Genomic DNA, 20,621 nt, shown 5'->3' on the forward strand with positions numbered 1-20,621 from the left:
CATTGATATTCTATAGAACAAAGTTTGCTAATGATCTGAGATTTTTTGGGGAGAAACAAAGTGATTTAAATTAAATATTCAGTGGCAATTTGTACATTTAAATTGGCTAATTCTTCAGTAGGAAAGATGATTAGCTTAATTTTGCCCTCATGTGGAAAGTGGGGGAAAATCTATAGTTGGGAAGCATTAATTTTTCATGTGGTCAAATCACAAAGTCCATATTTAGAAATAACGCCTATTGACTTCAGAGGGAATTTTTGCTTCAGCATGGTGGCTGTAGAAAAGAATCTCCATCTCCTTTTAAATTTATCTTTAATATTAAACTCTTTATTGCAGTATAATGTAAAGGAATTACTATTGAGCTCCTGTCTGTGACATAGGTAGTGTTATAAAACTCTTGAGTCAAACTCTAACTCATTCCTCGATAAGAGTCCAGTGTTTTCTAATTTTTTTTTTTTTTAAATAAGATCTGTTTCCAGATTGGGAAGTAATGTTGTTCTCAGCCTGTATTTCCTGCCACTGTTGTGTTCATGGCTTTGTCCAACATTTTGTAGTTCAAAAGAAAATGTATTTTTTTTTACCTTCCTTTCCCTTTTTAAAATCTTTATACTTTTAAAGAGCATTCTATGAACTTGAAATTGGATAGAAAACAGTTTGATATTGAAAAGATCACGTGTGTTCCCTGTAATAGATATCATAAGCACAGCTGGGAGTACTCCCTACTATTATGGTAGTCTGACACTTCCCATTTTAAGATCCTATTTTATTTTTCTGTTGCTTATAACTTTGCTAAACTTTCAATTTTCTGTCCTTAGGTGTTTTTAAATTTCAGCCAACATAGTTAATCCGTTTCTGAGAATGAGACTGGGGAAAAATACAATATTTTGCCCGTGTAAAAAAATTCTGGTGACTTTTTTGTTGAAAAGCTCTCTCATGCCCCTCCATAATTTGGAGCGCAGACTTGAAATTTAGCAGTGGCGTGGCCTCTGTGTCAGAGCTGTTCCTTTTGCTATCCCTGTGAAAAACTGCCCAAATTTGGCCAAATCTGGGAGGGAAAGTATATGATTTAGTTAATTAGACTGTGTCATCATGCAAATGATCAGGGTGCTGAATTAAACTTGTACAGGCCTCCTTAATTTGGGCATTTCCTAACTTTTGGGTCCTTGACTTTGCATCCCGAATAATGTTCTTTTGACATTTTTTGTGTGTAATAGTTTGTCATATAACATAGATGGTATTGTAGATTATAAGTAACAAAACTAATCCAAAAGTGTCAGGGACTTGGTTCAATAACACTTCAGTCACAGGGCCATTTTTTGTGTATGTTTTTTGTGTCGTCCTGTGTCTTTCAAGATATGTAGTCTGTTTCCCTGTTTTGATCCAGGCTTGTAGTTTGCAAGAGAGAAGATATCTTACTGTAGTACTTACCTACAGAGTGAAACAAAACCATTTACCTGTAATTATCTTTGTGACATTAGTAGCCTGTTTCAGGTCCACACTAACCGTGCCTTTTCCCCCCTATGAAAATTAGGATTTCAGAAATCACTAGAGCGCTTTCACTGTTACAAGTCAGGCATCCCGTTCTGAATAATGACTCTCTGTGTGACACTGTCATCAGAGAACAATCATTATAGGAAAATAGTTTATGCTCTCAGGCCCTGATTCAACAAGCATGTGAAGTCACTTCAATAAGAATTTGCTTAAGTCCTAAGTCTTTTACTAAATTTGAGCCTAGAGATTTACAAACCATTCTTTGCCTTTTATTTCTGTGTATTGGTCTGGCTGATAGAACTGCGGTAGACTTGCTGTAACTAAATGCTGTATTTTGAAATGTTATCCTTGTTTGTTCAGTAACAGGTCCAGTAATTTCAACCCTTCTTTAGCTGTAAGGAGATACGTTGAAGTGTAAATGGTCTCAGAAGGTGCAGATCAGGGAAACATTTAAACCAAGATTAAATATTTATGAACAAGTTTAATTTGACTGAAAATCCTCAATTTAAAACTGTGAATTATGCTCCTCTAGCAGTAACACCATGCTCTCAAAGTTTTTAGTTCCTTTAGTGGCTTTTCTTCTCACAGAAAATACTGTCTTTCTCAGGTGGCATGTTCATTGCAACAGGTAGCACTGACCATGTGATAAGAATATATTATTTGGGCTCGGAATCGCCAGAGAAAATTGCTGAGTTAGAGTCCCATACGGTAAGAGCTGAAAGAAAAATTAAGTCTCCTTCCATTTTTAACTCACCCTGGGTATTTAGGTTTGGTCTTGTAAATCCTGTTGGACTAATTTTCTGTCTGTCTTTGATGATGGGGGCCATATAAGTACCTTAGTATCTGAGCACATGACAGTCTTTAAAGTATTTATCTTTACAACAAACGTATGAAGTAGGGAAGTGCTATTGAACGAACAAACTTGCCAGGGATGATAATACTTATCCTGCCGGGAACTGGATTAGAAGATCTCTCGAGGTCTGTTCCAGTCCTGTGATTCTGTTCTATGATTTTATTATTCCCATCTTACAGATGGGGAACTGAGGCACAGAAAGGCAAAGTGACCTGCCCAAGGTCGCATGGGAGGTCAGTGGCAAAGCAGAAAACCAAACCTGGACCCTTTATGCTAGTGCCTCAACTACCTGACTACACCCTCATCCCCTTCATTTTATTTTTAAGTATCTGACTTTAGTATTGATATAGATCAGAAATGCCTGTAATGAGAGAGAACAAGTGATCTGGTTTTAGAGTGTGAAATCAAACAGAGCATACAAGTGTGGTTTCATTCTGAAAGAAAAAGATTAATGAGAATCCTTTTAACAAACAGCATTTTTTGAAAAATGTTTTAAATATCAATCTGTCTTTAACAAAGTTATGAATCTCAGTGGCTTTTGTTATAACTAATGAATTTCTCAATTTTGATGTCAAGTATCAGAGGGGTAGCCGTGTTAGTCTGGATCTGTGAAAGCAGCAGAGAATCCTGTGGCACCTTATAGACTAAAGCTCACGCTCCAAAACCTCTGTTAGTCTATAAGGTGCCACAGGATTCTCTGCTGCTTTCAATTTTGATGAAGGATGATGGAAATTGCTAAACCCAGCATTAGAACATTTCTTAATACCCATTTGATATTGAGCCCTAGCAGTGTGCTTAGTGGTTGGACAGCATGTGTTAACATCACATGTTCTCTATATGGTTACTGTTCTCTGCTTTATAGCCCCAGCCTTGCTCCTCTTAACTCTACAGACTGCTGTCAGCATGTTCCTGAAAGGTTGAAACATCAGGGACTTGTTCAGGATAAATCTTCATTATTATTTTTCTTTTAATTATAGTCATCCAGTCAGGGAACAGAATCAAAACCAGGTGATTAAAATAAGCAGACAGGAATGATGAATAAGAAAGGCACATGGCCAACATGTCATGGGAGCAATCCATAAGCTGACTCTTGTTTGCATGAAATATTAATCAAAAATATGAATTGTGGGCAAATTTGTAATAATGTGTCTAGCTGAACAATTCAAAAATGGGAATATGGTTGAAATTTGAGGAATAAATTGATCTCACATTCTGAAATAATCCAAAAACACCAGCAACCGTTATGGCTTTGAACTAAAATACAATCTTCCCCAGTCTCCTTGGGAGTTGGCACTCACTGGGCCTCAGTAGCTGAGAGAGGCTCTGGTCCTAGCAATTCCCCAGTTATTGTGAGTTCATAAAATATACAGGCTCCCAGCCTTGATTCCATCTCATGCACATGGCAGTATAGCTATATCAACGCATCTGGGAGTGTGTGCTGTGACAAATATACATCTTTTGGAGCACACCCCCTCACAAGAATAGGTGGGAGTTCAGTCGTGAGACTGTGATTTCCTAAGCCAATTTCTTTCCCAGGCTGCTCCAGTGGCAGTACAATAACTATTAATTAACTAATGGTATAGATCATAATGTCTAGTAATATTTGTTTCTGGAAATTTAACTCCAAATATTTTTACTTCTGTATTCTGAAATTCTATAAGATCCAATTTAGTTTTTTTAAAACTAGTCAAAAAGAATTCCAGACTTACAAAATGCTTTCTGCTCTGTTTGTTTGTTTGTTTTTAGGACAAAGTAGTTGCAGTTCAGTTCTGTAACAATGGTGACAGGTAAGCATGTATTCTGGGGTTTTTCCAGTATGACGTTGTTGTATTTAATTTTCCAAACAACTTTTTGAGGAAGAGTCTTTTGTTTTCTAACAGTAGTCATACTTTACACAGGGTCCTCTCATTTTAATTGACTTGTCTAAGGTTATATAGCGAGCCAGTGGCAGACCTGAGTCTGGATTCAATGTCTCCTAGTGTAACCACTACTTCTGTGGAATTCTGCACCAAAAATTAATTAATTAATTCTGCACACACTATTTAAAAATTCTGCATATTTTGTCGTAATAACTCAATATAGTCATGCCAGTTTCAGTTATTTTGGTAATTTATTTCAAAATACCTGTCAGCAAGTATGTCTGCAACAATATAGACAACAAAAAAGATTCCCCCAGGAGTAGAGAGTTAAAGAAACCTCTACGACTGTCCAAGTCCTGTTTCTCTGTTATTCTTTTGTCAGGTGCCTCTGTCAGGGTGTGTCATGTGTCAGTGGGGCACATCTTGGGGGGGGAAAACTCTGCACCTCCAGTCTTTTAGTCAGTTCTCATTTTTTTCACCCTGCTGTCATAGGATTACTATATTTCAAGTTCCCAAATAATGGAAGCTGCCTGGGGGAAGCGGAGTTGGAGGGGGACATGTTTAGGTGATACTGGAGGTGTATTTGGAGGTGCAGGAGGGGTCTGTGTACTGGGAGAGGATATTTGGGGATGCTGGAGGGGACTCTGTGGGGCTCCCCAGAGCAGAAGCCTGCACACACACACACCTCTCCCGAGCTTAGCTGCAGGCTCCGCTCTTCATAGCTTCATTACTGTCCTGCCAGGGTAAATGGTGCAGCCGTGCTCTTCCTTACCCTTTGCCAGAGCTGGGTCTCCGAGGCCCACTCCCGTCCCTGGGCAGATGAGGATCAAGCCCGGCAGCCAGAGTGTGCAGAGCCGCAGGGCTCCATTCCTGCTAGGCCAGGTGCTCCGCTCACTGCAGGCTGGAGAGCCTGGTTCTGCTGGGTCCAGTGGCCCCTAGTAGTGGCCAGCAGTTATGCATCACTGATTCTGTGGGGAAAAAATAAATTCTGTGCGGAATATTGTTTCTGCGCAAATTCTGCATTGCGCAGTGGCACAGAATTCCCTCGGGAGTAAACCACTAAAAATAGTAAGTTCTTTTTTTTATGCTTTAGAAAAAACAAATCGGGTGCTCAGTTCTGTATTCTTATTTCTGTTTAGTAGACTTGTACTCCACCTGTAGCGTTATTGAGTACAGTGGGATTACATAAAACAGTAAGAATGGGCATGCTGGGTCAGAACAACAGTCTATCTAGTGCAGTAACCTGCCTTCCGACAGTGGCTGGTTCCAGATGCTTCAGAAGGAATGAACAGAACTGGGCAATTATCAAATGATCTATCCTCTGTCATCCAGTTCCAGCTTTTGGCAGTCTGAAGTCTAGGGATACCCAGAAGAAGGGATTGTGTCCCTGACCAGCTTAGCTAATAGACATTAATGGACCTATCCTTCATGAACTTATCCATTTCTCTCTTTTTTTTTTTTTTTTTTTAACCCAGTTGAACTTTTGGCCTTCACCACATCCCCTGGCAAATAATTCCACAGCTTGACTGTGCATTCTGTGAAGAAATATTTCCTTACATTTGTTTTAAACCTGCTGCCTGTTAATTTCATTGGGTGACGTCTGGTTCTTGTATTTTGTGAAGGGTAAATAACACTTCCCTGTTCACTTTCTCCACACCATGCATGATTTTATAAATGTCTATCACATCCCCGCCACTCCCCCCAGAGTCATCTCTTTTCTAAGATGAACATCATACTCATGGAATGTGGTACTATTCCACATGACTAAGGATATTGGAATCTGGCCCTAAATGAAAGATTAACAAAAACGGTAGACTTATCATGGAAACATAGGTTACCCAGCAAGTAAACTTGACATCATGCTTTAGAGGATTGTGATGCTGCAAAGTGCTTAGCACCCTCAGTCGTCTTTGAGTTTAACAGGAATTGAGGGTTCTAAGCATCTCATGGGAGGTGCTCCATGCGTTATAGGATTAGGTTCATATTGAGTGACATGTCTGTATTTTTTTTTTTTTAATTCTAGTAGGACCAACTCTGCCAGTAAGCCTAGGTTTCTGTACATCTCCTAACATTAATAACTTTTCAGCTGGAAATTGCATCGGGTTAAAACATGGCATCTAGATTTTCAGCTCTGTGGCTTTAGTCACATTAGAGCAAGTTTTTAAAAATATGCAAGTTGTGAGGGGTTTGTTTGCTCTAGTGCAGACTAATACCCTTAGAGCAGTGGTTCTTAACCTGGGGGTGCGAGGCATGTCAGATATTTTTAGAAGGTAAATCATCAAAAACACAAATTTAAGCTCAGGCACATCAGTACAACTACTTTGTTTCATCAAACCTGTGTATTTATTAACATTATACATTTTTTTTAAACAATCACTGTAATATACAAACAAAAATATATCTAGGTTTAAAGAACTGACCTACTTCAATGATTTTTGATAAGGGCTGCGAGAACACATTTTGAGAACCAAAGAGGTGCAGGCTGCAGTAAAGATTAAGTACCACTGCCTTAGAGCAACGATGTTTCTTACAGAAAGCAGGATCAAAGCTTCCTGGAACTCCAGAGATCACATGGAGAGTGGTTACTGTCCACCCTTGCAATGGTCAGCCAGCTTTGATGGCTGTTTCAGAAGAGGTGAGGCCATGACCACAGCCCCTATTTGGAGAAGCTACCACTGGCATTAGTGCTTTGTTAATGTAATTCTTGAATTCAGATAAACTGTATCTTTCCCATTTCCTACACTGAGACACAGAAGAGGAGGCTACTTGTGTCCTCTTCCCCCACTATTCGTTGCACAATCCTGCCATTGCATTACGCACAATGTAAAATTCTTTGATTTCAAAAGAAATGTGCTTGGATCAACATCCTAGTGATGCAATCAACAGTGCAGCTGGCCAAAAGAACCCATGAACCCAATGTGATACTGAATGAAAAGGCAGTTTTATTTCTCCTTTTTTCCCTTTGTTTGTTTTTTAAAGGTGGTGTGGGAAGGCAATTAATTTAATTTAGACTCTATTTTTTTTCTTAATTTCCTTGCTTTTGTTAAATATGAAATGCTAAATTAAGAGCTAAGGCTCCCTTTTTGTCCTGACCCCATCATATACTGAACTCACTTCTGTAAGAGAGAGATTCGGATTAAGAGGGCTATTTTATTTTTGGATCTGATTTAATAGAAAAATATGCCCCCATTGCATAGTCTTCTTGGGGACATTTCCATTAGTGTTGTTTTTTCTGTAAGTGAATAGTTGGCATATTTTAAAATGCTTTCCAAACGGATAAAACTGCTGATACGCTACTGCAAGACAAGAACAGCAACCACTACTAACTATCTGACCTAATTCCTTGACGTCTGATTTCTTCTGTCAGGCCTATCTTGGGCAATAGCTTGAGTAAGCAGATAGTCCTTTTCCATGCCCTGAAGTTCAGCAAAACAGAGTTCTGAAAATCACGTGAGAGAAGCACGTTTTTAGTTACAAACGTGCTGCCTCCCGGCCCCATGTATTCAGATGTACATGCTGTTCAATGAAGCACCTTAGCTGATCTCAACTTTTGGGAGGTTCTGTAGGGAAATATGTACTGTGTAGGGGCAGCCAGGAAACTCCCCATCCCCCATGTTTTTGGCTTTGGGATTTGTTGGTTTGTATGTAAAGGACAAAGCAGAGGACCACACTTCAAGAGAAGTGGGAGATACAGTTTATCTTCATGTACAAATGTCAGATTACATCTGTTTGTAAAATAGATAACAATTAATTTAAAAGAAAACCATATTTCATCCCTCCCATTTCAGATATATTGAAACTTACCTAAAAGCAGCTCTCAGTTAATTGTTCTCCTTGTAATCAGCAGCAGAGAGCACTGCAGTCCAATTTTCACAAGAATACAGATGCTCCATGTATTGCTTAGTATTCTCTCCACATTTTTTTGGTCATTTATGTACACTTTTTTTCCCCAAGTGTCATTGTGTGAAGGAACCATATTAATAGAGTTTAATATTGTGTAACAGTCTTAATATTTCTTAAGCTGAAATACCTCTTATGTGTCTGGCATGAATTACTATGAACGGTGGTACGGATTTTTAGTAAGACCATTACCCTGTGTACTCTATATTGTGGATCCATATTACAATAAGTAAAATAGTTAATATATGTATGCAACATCTGCTCTTTAAACTCCTAGCCTTCTACTGGCTCCACTTTTGTAGATCAGGATTTAAAACCTTAATATCCTGGCTATCATTCCTTTGTTATGTTTTATTCACATTTGTTTCCTGTCCTCTGACTATGTCACTGGCACTCTGCAGAAAACTAATATATACACTGTCCCTACCTGCAAGACCTTTTGAACTAGAAGATAAACACTGGAGGAAAGTTAGAGAATAAAACCAAAAGGCCCATGGTAGAATTTTCAAAAGTTCCTAAGGCCAGCTCTGCTCTACAAATCTTTACTGGCACACCTCTGTCGGTCAGTGGTGTGAAGAGGTGTGATTTCTGACCAACGTAGCTGTGCCAGCAAAAGCTCCTACAGTAGTTTATGCTGGCAGAACTGTGCCCTTTTTGCCAGTATAAGCTATGTAGACCGTAGGAGTGCTTTGCCTGTGTAGTGCGCTGGTATAGTTATACCAGGAAAGTGCTCCTAATGCAGATCTGGCCTAAGTGATGTAGGTGTAAAAGTCTCACTGAAAGTCCTAAGTCACTTAGACACTTGAAAATTCCCCATTCAGCCTATTATATTGATGCTTTTAATATAAATTCCACAACCCCCTGTTTAGATTGCAGGAGTAATGAAAAGTCCTTGAAAGAAAATAAAATCAAAATAAAGGAAGAACCTAGCATAAGTGTATTTATAGGTGATTTTTCCCTTCTTTCTCTATTACAGTAAAAATTAAACGTTAAAAAAAAAAAGAAACTATCACTTATTAAAATTCTGTAGGCTTGCATTTTTACACAGAAAGCTTCAGGTGATTTTTTTTCATAAAAGTAAAAAGTATTGCTGGGCATCCTTGAATTAAATGTACAATACTTGGGGAATTTCTCTATGACAAGAAAAACTAAATATTGTTTCACTGATGACCATGACAGTTTTACGTAGGTGTGTCATTTTATTAAATATTTAACATTTTAACCTAAAATAGTTTGAAAAATAAAGCTGTGTACATTCATCTTCACAAACAGGACTATTCTTTTACAGATTTGGGCATAATCTGTACACATGTTAATACAGTATAATTTATAGTAGAACCTGGCCATATATTTTCTTTTCTGCTGCCGTTATAAACTGTTTCAAGAGATTTTCTGCTCTCATTAAAAAGAGAAAGTGCAGCTTATATGAAATACAACATTGAATTCGCTCCAAGGCCATCTGCTAGCTGTAACTGTAATTAATTTTGTGTACAATATCTAATAGAAAAAATATAAACTCATTGTTTTCTCATTACACTCTGGAACAGAGATGTCAAACAAAATAGAAAGAGAGATTAAATATTCTCTGGCTTTGATGCTAACAAATTACGTGACTTATTTTTTCCACATTTGTCTACAGTTTAAGATTTGTCAGTGGGAGCAGAGATGGAACAGCAAGAATATGGCAATACCAGCAGCAGGAATGGAAGAGTATAGTCCTGGATATGGCTACTAAAATGACAGGGTAAAAGAAAACAAAACACTAATTTATATTGTGCCATCATCTATGTGTAACAACAAAACCTTTCCAGCAACTAATTTGAAAAATGTTGTATTTTATATTTTGAATTAATCTCAGTGCACGTAGTTTGATGTGTATTGAAAGGTCTGTGTCCTTGTCCATTAAATAACACAATTCTTTTGAACATTTTAATTTAACCTATGTTAACATATCTACTCATCAGTTTCATTGCTCCCATGGATGGCACATTCTTCTGTTTTACATAGGAAACTAGAATGTTGAATAGTCTCTCTCTCGTAAAGAAGCTGTAGTGCAGGGGTGGGCAAACTTTTGGCCTGAGGGCCCCATTGGCTTTACAAAACTGCATGGAGGCCCCCCCGAACCTCTGCCCCATCCAACCACCCCCTGCTCTCTGTCCCCTGATTGACCCCCCGGAGCAACATGTCTGGCAGCCGTGCTGCCCGGCCAGAGCCAGGCACGCTGCTGCGCTGCTTGGCGGGAGCGCGGAACCCTGCTGCGCAGAGCGCTGCCCACGTGGCTGCGGGGCGCGGGGTGGGGCTAGCTTCCCCAGCCGGGAGCTCAAGGGCCAGGCAGGACGGTCTGGCCCATGGGCCGTAGTTTGCCCACCTCTGCTGTAGCGGAACCTCACTTGTGTACAGTTTGAGCTGCGTGTTTTATAAGACGCACAAAAAAAGTATGGTCTTTCCCACCTATCAGTGAAGATTCAATTGTAGTTGCTGTAGTGTGGCCTTAAATTCCAAAGATTTCTTTTTTTTACAAAATATGCCATATATTTATTATATTCTATGAAGTATTAAAATAAACATTAAAATTAAACCAAGACTGGACAAAAATAAACAAAGGACATTGTGTGATTCATCTTGGTGTTGAATCATATGAATTCAATAATTTTTCATGGATCACCCTGTCATTAATGTATAGTGAAGATTTCCAGCAATTACAGTTAGAATGCTAGTGAATTAATGTTTCCAATAAAAGAATGTGAGGTCATTTTGAAAATTTGTCTTATATAGTTGAAAACAAAGGCCAGAGAGCAGAAAAGTGCTGAAAAGATCTGAACTTAGTTCTTTTATTTTTTTCCATATTATGTCCCTTTTAAAGTATATTTTGGGATTTCTTATTGCTTCATCTAATATGGTTATAAGACTTTTATCTGAATGTTTTCATTGTGTTTCTTAACATTTTTTTTTTTCCTGTTGGAAATGCAACATGATGTAAGATTTGATATGCTGGTTGGGTTTTTAATTTTTTAGGGTGGTTTTTTTTCATGTTCTTCAAATGACTTCAATAAGTGGCCCAGTATTAGAACAAACACAGGCATAGAAAATAGAGATGGAAAAACCCTGCTGGAGAATTCTGTCCATTTCCCTCTGCTGTTGCAGAAAATATATATCTCAAAAGTTACATGTGTAGCACTAAACATCTTTAAGGTGGCCATCTAACTGTAATTTAGATTTATGTAACCAATAGGTACTTGTGATGGAGTTTACTATAGCACATAACAGTGGTGGGTGGTTTTTTGTTTTTGTGTTGTTTTTTTTCAAGTGCCTACTGGAAAAAGGGGAAAATGATTGATTTTCCAGGAAAAAGAATGATCTGTTACACAGAACAGGAAGTGAGACTACTTCTGCTTTTCAAAGAGAGTGGAAAATCTTTCAATATAAACCAACTTTTCCACAGTTTTTTATAAATATGTTTATGAATTCCAAAAGTTTATAAATTGCATGGATGTGCATGCATCTCTCAAATTTCCACAGTTTCAAAACAAAAAAGTATTTTAAGACTAAGGAGAGAGAAATTCTTTCTACCTCAGCTGTAAGCTCCTTGGGGCAAGGTCTGTCATTCATTAACTGTTTGTACAGCACCTAACGCAATGGAGCTGAAGCTGGTTGCAGCCTGTAAGTGCTGCTGCAGTGTAAATGTTTAATAATAGTAAGCTGCTTTACTCAGGTAGAGAAGTGAAGGATTAAGGTTAATGTCAAATGTATTAAATATTTCCTGTATCCTGCTTCCACCACAACAAAATATATTCTAGAATTGCATGAACATTTATTTTCAAATTCAGTCAGACTTCACTGTCCTGTTATACGCAATAGTATAACCTTTGGCACGTGGCCCGTCAGGGAAATCTGCTGGTGGGCCGGGACGGTTTGTTTACCTACAGCGTCTGCAGGTTCGGCCAATCGCAGTTCCCATTGGCCGTGGCTTCCCGTTCCAGGCCAATGGGGGCTGGGGGAAGTGGCGGCCAGCACATCCCTCAGCCCACACCCTGACGGGCCACATGCCAAAGGTTGCCGATCTGTGGTATACAATATAGTGGTGACAGCCAATCACCCACTAATTTCCAATTGAATTACTGCTGAGAGGTTTTGCTATAGTTATTGAGGTATGTTGAACTTTTCAATTATTAATTTCCACAGTAACAACTTGGTATCTGGGGAGGACAAAGTAACTAAACTGAAGGTTACTATGGTGGCTTGGGATCGATATGATACCACTGTCATCACTGCGGTCAACAACTTCCTTTTGAAAGTATGGAACTCGACCACGGGACAGCTTCTTCATAGTTTATCTGTGAGTAAAAATCCAGTGTATATTTCAAAATTCTATATTTCTGTGACCAGAACAAGATTAAGGAGTGGAGTCTGCCATCCTTCCAGGCACTAAGTAATGTCTTACTTCTGAAGTAAGTCAGCTGTATGCTTCTCCTGAGTCCTGGTTTAAGGAGTGTGTATTATGGAGAGAGAGGAAATTATCACGGTGCTGCTGTTTTCTAGGAATTGCTGGCTGACATAAGGGCCTCTTAGCTCCATAGCCAACTTGTATTAAAGTAGCTCCAAGATCAGGGAGCTGCAACTGTCCTCTCTGTTGGCCTCCACTTTACCTTTGCCCAGTTGGGAATCTGGGCTAAGAGATAGTGAATGATAGTAAATGGACCTAAAAGTCCTCAGAACGGTGACTGAAAAGTGATAACGCTTACATATCACTGACCTCAAAATAAATATTTAGTTGCACATTGAACTGTTATGTAGAAACATTACTTTCCTTTCCCACTTTGCTTTCATCACAGGGCCATGATGATGAAGTTTTTGTTTTGGAAGCACATCCATTTGACCAAAGGATCATGCTTTCTGCAGGTCACGATGGGAACATTTTTGTTTGGGACCTTGATAAAGGAACAAAAATTCGCAATTACTTTAACATGGTAAGAATATTTTCACACTTGTATGAAACTAGGCTTTAGGAAGGAACGAAGGATTTTAAGAATTACTTTAAGAATAATACTAAGTCATTTGGTGATCTATCATGTTTACATCTCTGAAAATCAGTGGAATGTTTTTGACCAACTTTTTCATAATGGAGCTTAAGGGCGTTGGTATTAAGGTTTAGGAAAGATGGGACACTAATTTAAAACCTAACTGAGAACTGTAAATGTTAAAAAATAGCTAAATGAGGGGGAGGGGGGGAATTAGTGAAATTCCATTTCATTGGTGTGAGATGGATCTTACATTAAACTGAGACCTATAAACAGAATGTGTGCGGTTATATAATGATATTTGAAGAATCTGAAGTAGGGCAGATTAAATCATCATATTGAAGCTAATGTAGAAAATAAATGATTTTAAATGGGTATGCTGTGTTTGTATGTTACAGATTGAAGGCCAAGGCCATGGTGCTGTTTTTGATTGCAAATTCTCACCAGATGGACAGCATTTTGCCTGCACAGACTCACATGGGCACCTGCTATTATTTGGTTTTGGATGCAATAAATATTATGAAAAGGTGGGTTGACTGAATCTTAGACTTTCCTGCATTTTGGGCTGGTTTTCTTTGGGAAGTGTTGTTTATGGTACTTCTCTCATGATGAGCTCTAAATGGTACTTGAATTATGTGTCAGTCACTGGTTTTCTAAATCAAAATCTGCATGTATTTAAATATCCCACAGTAAATTTTCTTTTGGTAGTGGGAATAGAGGAGGTTTGGCAAACCTGGAGAGAATGATTCAAGCCTGCACTACATGTTGTTATTAACTTAACGTGGCAAGGAAAAGTGTCACTTTCTGAAAAAGCACTCAGAACACCAAAGAAGGTCTGTAGGCATCTTAAGGAAGAGATAAGGGTTTTATTTGATCAAAATGTGTCACTGGTATTCTTTTAAGTTTTACACAAGTTCTTTTCTCCAATGTAGGTGGTCAGTTGATGTCATGTTCTGCGAGATCCAATAAAATCCTTTCTTCCATGTTGAAACTGAACAGCAAAATTGACTATATAATTATTGTTCAATGATGCCTCTTTCTACATCAGAGAAAGTGGTGAGATTAACTTGTATATAGTAAATGCTCCAGATTTCTTTTCTTAGACCTCTGAAAATTAGGAAATAGAGGTACAGGCACTCCTGAAATTTAACCTTAACTCTGCCCTCTGGAGCTGGTAGTTGCTACTGGGAATAGTTCAGTAGAATGGAGCCAGAAGTATACATGAAAAACAACACAAACAATGGCACATTCTTGTAGTCATGTTCCCAGTAGGTATTGCGGCATTTATCTGCATGCACTTTGGTTGCATTCACTATGCTATGTAGCTGTATTGAATGGAGCAGGGATCAATTGGAGCAGGTTGGAAGAGCTGTCAAGGTGTTAGGAGGAAAGGTGCGTGTGTACCTTGAGAGATCAAGCGTGCCTGATTTCATTGCTGAGTTCTGTAGTTTGTGTCAGTAGCAGTGCACAGAGCTCTTCTTGCCAGGGGGATTGTCAGCCATTTGGTGGCATATGTGATTTTGTTTTCCACAGCTTAGTGAGGGATACATGAAGGCAACATCTCAGACATAATCCTCAGGGCAAGGGTAAAATAGTCTGGGGTGGACTGTGCCGATTTAGGCTCATTTTTGAATGTAGGCCAGGTGTAGGGAACTCCTCTTTGCTAAACCCATCCTAAACTCAAGTTTTGTCTAAAGAAAGAGAAGATGTTAGACTTTATCCTACAGTGCTTTTGTATTAATTTACCTGAAATAAATGGACTCAAAGAGACAAAGGTGTTAACATGGCCATGAACTGTCCAACATGTATTAAACAGGGTTTGGTATACAGAGGCCTCAGCCTGCTTAGTACAGGGGTTCTCAAACTGGGGGTCGTGACCCCTCAGGGGGTTGCAAGGTAGTTACATGGGGGTCGTGGGCTTTCAGCTCTGTGGGGCTGACAGCCCTGAGCCCTCATTAAATTAAATTACCCCTAGTTTTAATTTATATGGGGGGAGGGATCACACTCAGAGGCTTGCTGTGTGAAAAGGGTCACCAATACAAAAAGTTTGAAAACCACTGGCTTAGTACCATGGCATATGTATAATTAAAAATCCTTTTTAACCTTTTATTAAAGATACAGAAAACAGAGCTTTTTACATATGAAGTATTATTAGGGCCATACCAAATTCAAGGTCCATTTTGGTCATGGGATTTTAAAAATGGTAAATTGCATGATTTCAGCAATTTAAATCTGAAATTTCATGGTGGTATAATTGTAGGGGGTCCTGACAGAAAAAGGAATGTGTGTGGGGGTGAAGGTTATTGTAGGGGGTTTGCAGTATGGCTCTCTCTACTTCTGCGCTGTTGCTGGCAATGGCGGTGCCTTCAGAGCTGGGCAGCTGGAGAGTGGCAGCTGTGGTAACCCAGCTCTGAAGGCAGAGCCGCCATCAGCACCAGCGCAGAAATGAGGATGGCGCAGAAGTAAGGATGCCATGGTATGGTATTGCCACCCTTATTTCTCCATTGCTTCCTGCAGAGGTGGGCCCTCAGTCAGCAGTCGCCACTCTCCGACGCTCCAGCTCTGAAGGCAGCCGCGCAGAAGTAATGGTGGAATGGTATGGTATTGCCACCCTTACTTGTGCACTGCTGCTGGCGGGGCACTGCCTTCAGAGCTGGGTGCCCGGCCAACAGCTGCTGCTCTCTGGTTGCCCAGCTCTGAAGGCAGCACAGAAGTAAGGGTGGCAATACTGTGACTTAAGTTCCCTGTAAAGTGCATGGCTGCGCAGCAGCCTATTTAGCGCTGCGCAGGCACTCAAGGAACCTGCCCAGAGACCTGCCGCAGCCGGGGCGGGGGCACCTCTCCCCTGCAGCAACCTAGCCCGGCCAGGGTGCCCCTCCCCCAGCCCCAACTCTGCTGTGGCCCAGACCTGCTATGGCCTTGGTGCCCCTACCCAGCTGGAGCGGCCCGGATCCGCCATGGCCAGGGGACCCCTACCCTGCCCCAATTCTGCCACAGTCCAAACCTGCCATGGCCGGGGCGTCCTTCATAGAATATCAGGGTTGGAAGGGACCTCAGGAGGTCATCTAAGTCCAACCCCTTGCTCAAAGCAGGACCAATTCCCAACTAAATCATCCCAGCCAGGTCTTTGTCAAGCCTGACCTTAAAAACCTCTAAGGATAGAGATTCTACCACCTCCCTTGGTAACCCATTCCAGTGCTCACCACCCTCCTAGTGAAAAAGTTTTTCCTAATATCCAACCTAAACCTCCCACTGGGCTCTTGCGGTGGCCCCATTTCTGGCCCGGCCCAGGGCGCCCCTGCCCTGGCCCAGACCTGCCACGGTGCCCCTCCCCTGGTCCATACCCAGCCCCAGCGTGGACCTACCGGGGAAGGGGTCCCTATTCTGCAGCCCTAGCGCCAGAGCTGCCACGGCCGGGAGAGTTGCCTCTGTCCACCCCCCAGCCCAGATGCTGCTGTGGGAAGAGAGAGCTCGCTCCCTGTTGTACCCCCAGAGCATTCTCCTGCACCCCAATTCCCTCATCCCCACCCCCACTGCAGAGCCTGCACCCCCCTGCACCCCAACCCTCTTCCTCAGCCCTGAGCCCTGTCCCATGCTCTGAACCCCTCAGCCCCACCTCCACCACAGGAATTTTGTTATATGCACCAATACGAAGGTAATGTGTCACACACGTTGGTGAACATAACAAAATTCATTCCACACATGGCTTGGAAAAATTAGAGGGAACACTGCCCAGTACGCCCATATTTTCCATCACTGCTCAGATGCCTCTCTGCTGCTCTTACACTGCTCCGACTCCTCAAATGTTTTCTTCATCATACCATCTCTGACCACCCCCTGCACCTGTTCCTCCAAGGCCTCTCCACGTATCCACCTGCTCCTCCCGCTGCCTTGCTGCTCAGTCTATGGCCCTGGTAAACTAGGAAGGGCTGTGGGGAGGGATGGGGACATGGCTACGAGGAGTGAAATGCAAGTTGGAGGCAGGAAGGGACAGGAGGAGCCCCTTTCACTGCTGGAGGCAGCATCCAGAAAGTGGTGAGTTCTGGATTCCTTCCCCCTTATTGGTGAGCCATGGCACCCCCTCCTTTAACCTAGTTGAGCAGTCACAGGAAGCTGGGGAGGGAGGGCACAGATGCCTCCAGTTCCCTTCCTCCGAACTATGTCACTAAAGAAGATGAATTCCAGCTTCCTCTCCTTATTGTTTCTGATCAGTCAGTGCTTCTGAGCTCTCAGAAGGGAAAGGTCCTGAGGATGAGCCTTTATTCGTTGAGGGATCATAGAAAAACTACTCTTTTGGAACCCTAGTTATTTGTCAAAGCTCTAACCATTGAACTAGATTTTCAAAAACCTAGTGTTTGGATGTTCCCTTACGCCAGTGTTTCCCAAACTTGGGACACTGCTTGTGTAGGGAGAGCCCCGGCGGTCTGGGCTGGTTTGTTTACCTGCCACATCTGCAGGTTTGGCCAATCGTGGCTCCTTCTGGCTGTGGTTCGCCACTCCAGGCTAATGGGAGCTGCTGGGAGCGGCGGCCAGTACATCCCTTGGACTGTGCTGCTTCCAGCAGCTCCCATTGGCCTGGAACATGCTCAGCTTTCCAGGGGCTTCCCTACACAAGTGGCATCCCAAGTTTGGGAAAGACTGCCTTATGCTAATAAGGGTCATCATCGAGGTGTGCTGGCTCCTTAGTACTAAAGGTTGGCAAAGGGGCATTCCCCACACCACCTCCCATTCCCCACACCTCGTGAACTGCTCTAACACAGCCCTGCTTTCCCCCACTCTGCTCTGATCTCCCTCTATTCCTTAGCTCTGCACCAAAAATAGTTATAAGAATCAGAAAATCTTATGAGCAACTTTTCTTTGATCCCACGTAGTCCCATTGTTCAGAAGGCTGAGACAGGAGTGCATTATCCTAACTGCTTACTAGAGTCGTTCATCTTTCCTCTGTTTAATTAACACTAATTTCCTTGACAATGCGTCTACAGTAGAATCATTGTCTCCTTGTGGATTTTAGAGCTCTGTAAAGTAGATATATTCATCTCAGTGACAAACTTCCAAAAAGAGCCTTTGCAGAATACAGGCAAAGAGCAAGGAATGTCTACAGGGCACATTTGGAAGCTGCCAAGGGTAGGGTTTGCCCTTGTGGTACATGAGTGTAGTTCAGGTTCAGTGACCATAGAATGTCACCTCCCAGCATTTGTAATAACTGTCTGGAAGCCCTCTGGCTTTGCCAGGGACCATGGTCTTGTTTTGTTCTCTTTGGCATGTCAGTTTCACTCATGCTGACCTGGAGTTTTAAACTTTACCCTCAATAGCTTTTGAAATGTGCTTCTCCAAAGGGGCAGTGGTTCCAAGCACTAGATAAATTCCTAACTGCTGCTCTGCCATAATAAAAATGAAATGAGGCCTTTTCAGATACATTCTAGGATATGAGTAGCGGTGGGACCAGTAGTGGTTTTGGCTTTGGGTTTTTTTTGTAGCCTACAATAGAATTATGTTTAGTTTACAGGAAATGTGAAACTTGGTCTTCTGAGCTTCTGTTGGTACCTGGCTACCTCATTCTCACACTCTTCCCCATCTACTTACATGTTTAATTTTTGTTATTTCTCCATTTGCTCTTCATTATGGCGAGTGGAGGACTGCACGCTTACTTCCAGAATCCAGCAATGTCGTTCTTTAAGCTGTCCAAGGAGAATCATTAGAATGGGCTACAAGGCAGTCTTCCTTCCTCGCTCGGCATATCCTGCTGCTGAAGTTTGATCTAGAATTTTCAAGCCTTGGGTATAGAATGCATTTGTGTTCTTCATCATATAATTGGCTCTACAGATCCCCAGTGTTGGAGCTGTGTTCTGTGGGTGCAGAAACCGTTCCAAAGCAGACTGCTGTTAGTGGACACTCACTTATTACTAAATTGTCCTTCATGTAGATTCCAGAACAGATGTTCTTCCATACGGATTATCGACCACTGATCCGTGATGCTAATAACTATGTTCTGGATGAACAGACCCAACAGGCTCCACATCTCATGCCTCCCCCATTCCTGGTGGATGTGGATGGAAATCCACATCCCACAAGATACCAACGTCTTGTACCAGGACGTGAAAATTGTAAGGATGAACAACTTATTCCTCAACTGGGATATGTGGCTAATGGTATGTTATCTAAATTCTTGTTTAACAAACTTATTGAAAAGTATATGAATGCTAATTAACTAGGGCAACACTAGAGGGAATGATCTGTTATCACTCTTCCTCAGCTAGATCGTGATCTTCAGTCCAATGTTAATATGTGGGGGATGAATTACAGCATGAATGAAGGAATGTAAGTGTACGGATTGGCCTGTCTTAAAATCAGAGACAGGATTTCAGTTATTGTAGAGAATCTGTAGCACTCAAACATTAGTTAGCCTTATTCTGTATAGTCAACAAATCCATTAATTCAGTGGAGCTGTATGCCAGGCTGGCAGAATAGGGCTCTGTATTTTTTTAATACAGCAGTTATAAAGTAATCTTTGAAAAGGAAGAGGGTTTTTGGTTTTGGAATCAGATTTGTTCTTTGTAATATAAACTTTGCTACAGGAGGATCTCTGTAAAAAAAATCTGACCATTAATACGAAGTGAAACATTAGTACAGTATTTGTTTTCTCTACTGCTAAATGTGGCTTTAGACTTAATACTTGCAACGGGTGGGAAGAATCTTTTTAATTTTGGACTCTGCGTAGATAAGTAGTTCCCTGTATGGCAAGAGAAATTTGGGTAGCAAATAACAAGGTATAAGAACCAGATCGCAAGAAGACTTCTCTTGGTTCTTTTACGAGTATATGCTTTCATGCAAACTGATAGTCTTTGGCTCTTGCTGCTATCCATATGAATGATAAAATTAGTTTTTAAAATCTGTAGCATGAGTGGAATGAGAACCCACTAGAGTTTAACTTAATGGGAAAGTATTCAGAGGAGCTAGGTATCTCATGGAAATCTTTGTAGTCTACCACCGTGTTGAAATAGTTGGTAAGCAATGTATTTTACAATAGAAAAGTCAGCTTGGCTCTATACAAATAAAATGCAAAATTTATATAATGTATGTGAATGGAAGGCACTTGGTAGGGAGTTTGAGTGTGTTTGGGTTGTTAGTAAAACTGGTGTTTTTGTTCTCACTAAGGTGATGGTGAAGTGATTGAACAGGTGATAGGGCAGCAAACGAATGACCACGATGAGAGTATTCTGGATGGAATGATTAGGGAGCTGCAGAGAGAACAAGATCTGAGGAGAATGAATGAAGGAGAAGCTATCCCAAACCCTCCATACAGTAGATCACACTCTATTAATGGTGGTAAGTTTTCCCCCCTTGTCTTGATTACTTATTTAGTTAGACTGCTAGGAAAGCACTTGAACTACTGTGACTAGGTGCCTGGATTGGCTGCACCGAGAATGCCAGTGCTTTTGCAAATTTGACCCAATAGTTTCAGCTGAGGAAATATTTTTCAGGGCCAACTTCAGAAAAGTG

General features: G+C 41.0%; 1 protein-coding gene across 4 annotated transcripts in view; it reads left to right on the top strand.

Moving 5' to 3' along the window:
- BRWD3 (bromodomain and WD repeat domain containing 3) overlaps positions 1 to 20,621 on the top strand; it is a 90,928-nt gene that overhangs the window by 28,882 nt on the left and 41,425 nt on the right. For all 4 annotated transcript variants that reach the window (XM_032796949.2, XM_032796950.2, XM_032796953.2 and 1 more), the window contains 8 exons: positions 2,099 to 2,199; positions 4,091 to 4,131; positions 9,743 to 9,847; positions 12,286 to 12,439; positions 12,936 to 13,070; positions 13,520 to 13,648; positions 19,045 to 19,270; positions 20,277 to 20,447. In XM_032796949.2, coding sequence (XP_032652840.1) covers positions 2,099 to 2,199; positions 4,091 to 4,131; positions 9,743 to 9,847; positions 12,286 to 12,439; positions 12,936 to 13,070; positions 13,520 to 13,648; positions 19,045 to 19,270; positions 20,277 to 20,447 — 1,062 coding nt within the window. The remainder of the gene's footprint in view (positions 1 to 2,098; positions 2,200 to 4,090; positions 4,132 to 9,742; positions 9,848 to 12,285; positions 12,440 to 12,935; positions 13,071 to 13,519; positions 13,649 to 19,044; positions 19,271 to 20,276; positions 20,448 to 20,621) is intronic.

Source organism: Chelonoidis abingdonii, chromosome 8, assembly GCF_003597395.2.
Source record: "Chelonoidis abingdonii isolate Lonesome George chromosome 8, CheloAbing_2.0, whole genome shotgun sequence".
In the NCBI taxonomy this organism is placed as follows: Eukaryota; Metazoa; Chordata; order Testudines; family Testudinidae; genus Chelonoidis; species Chelonoidis abingdonii.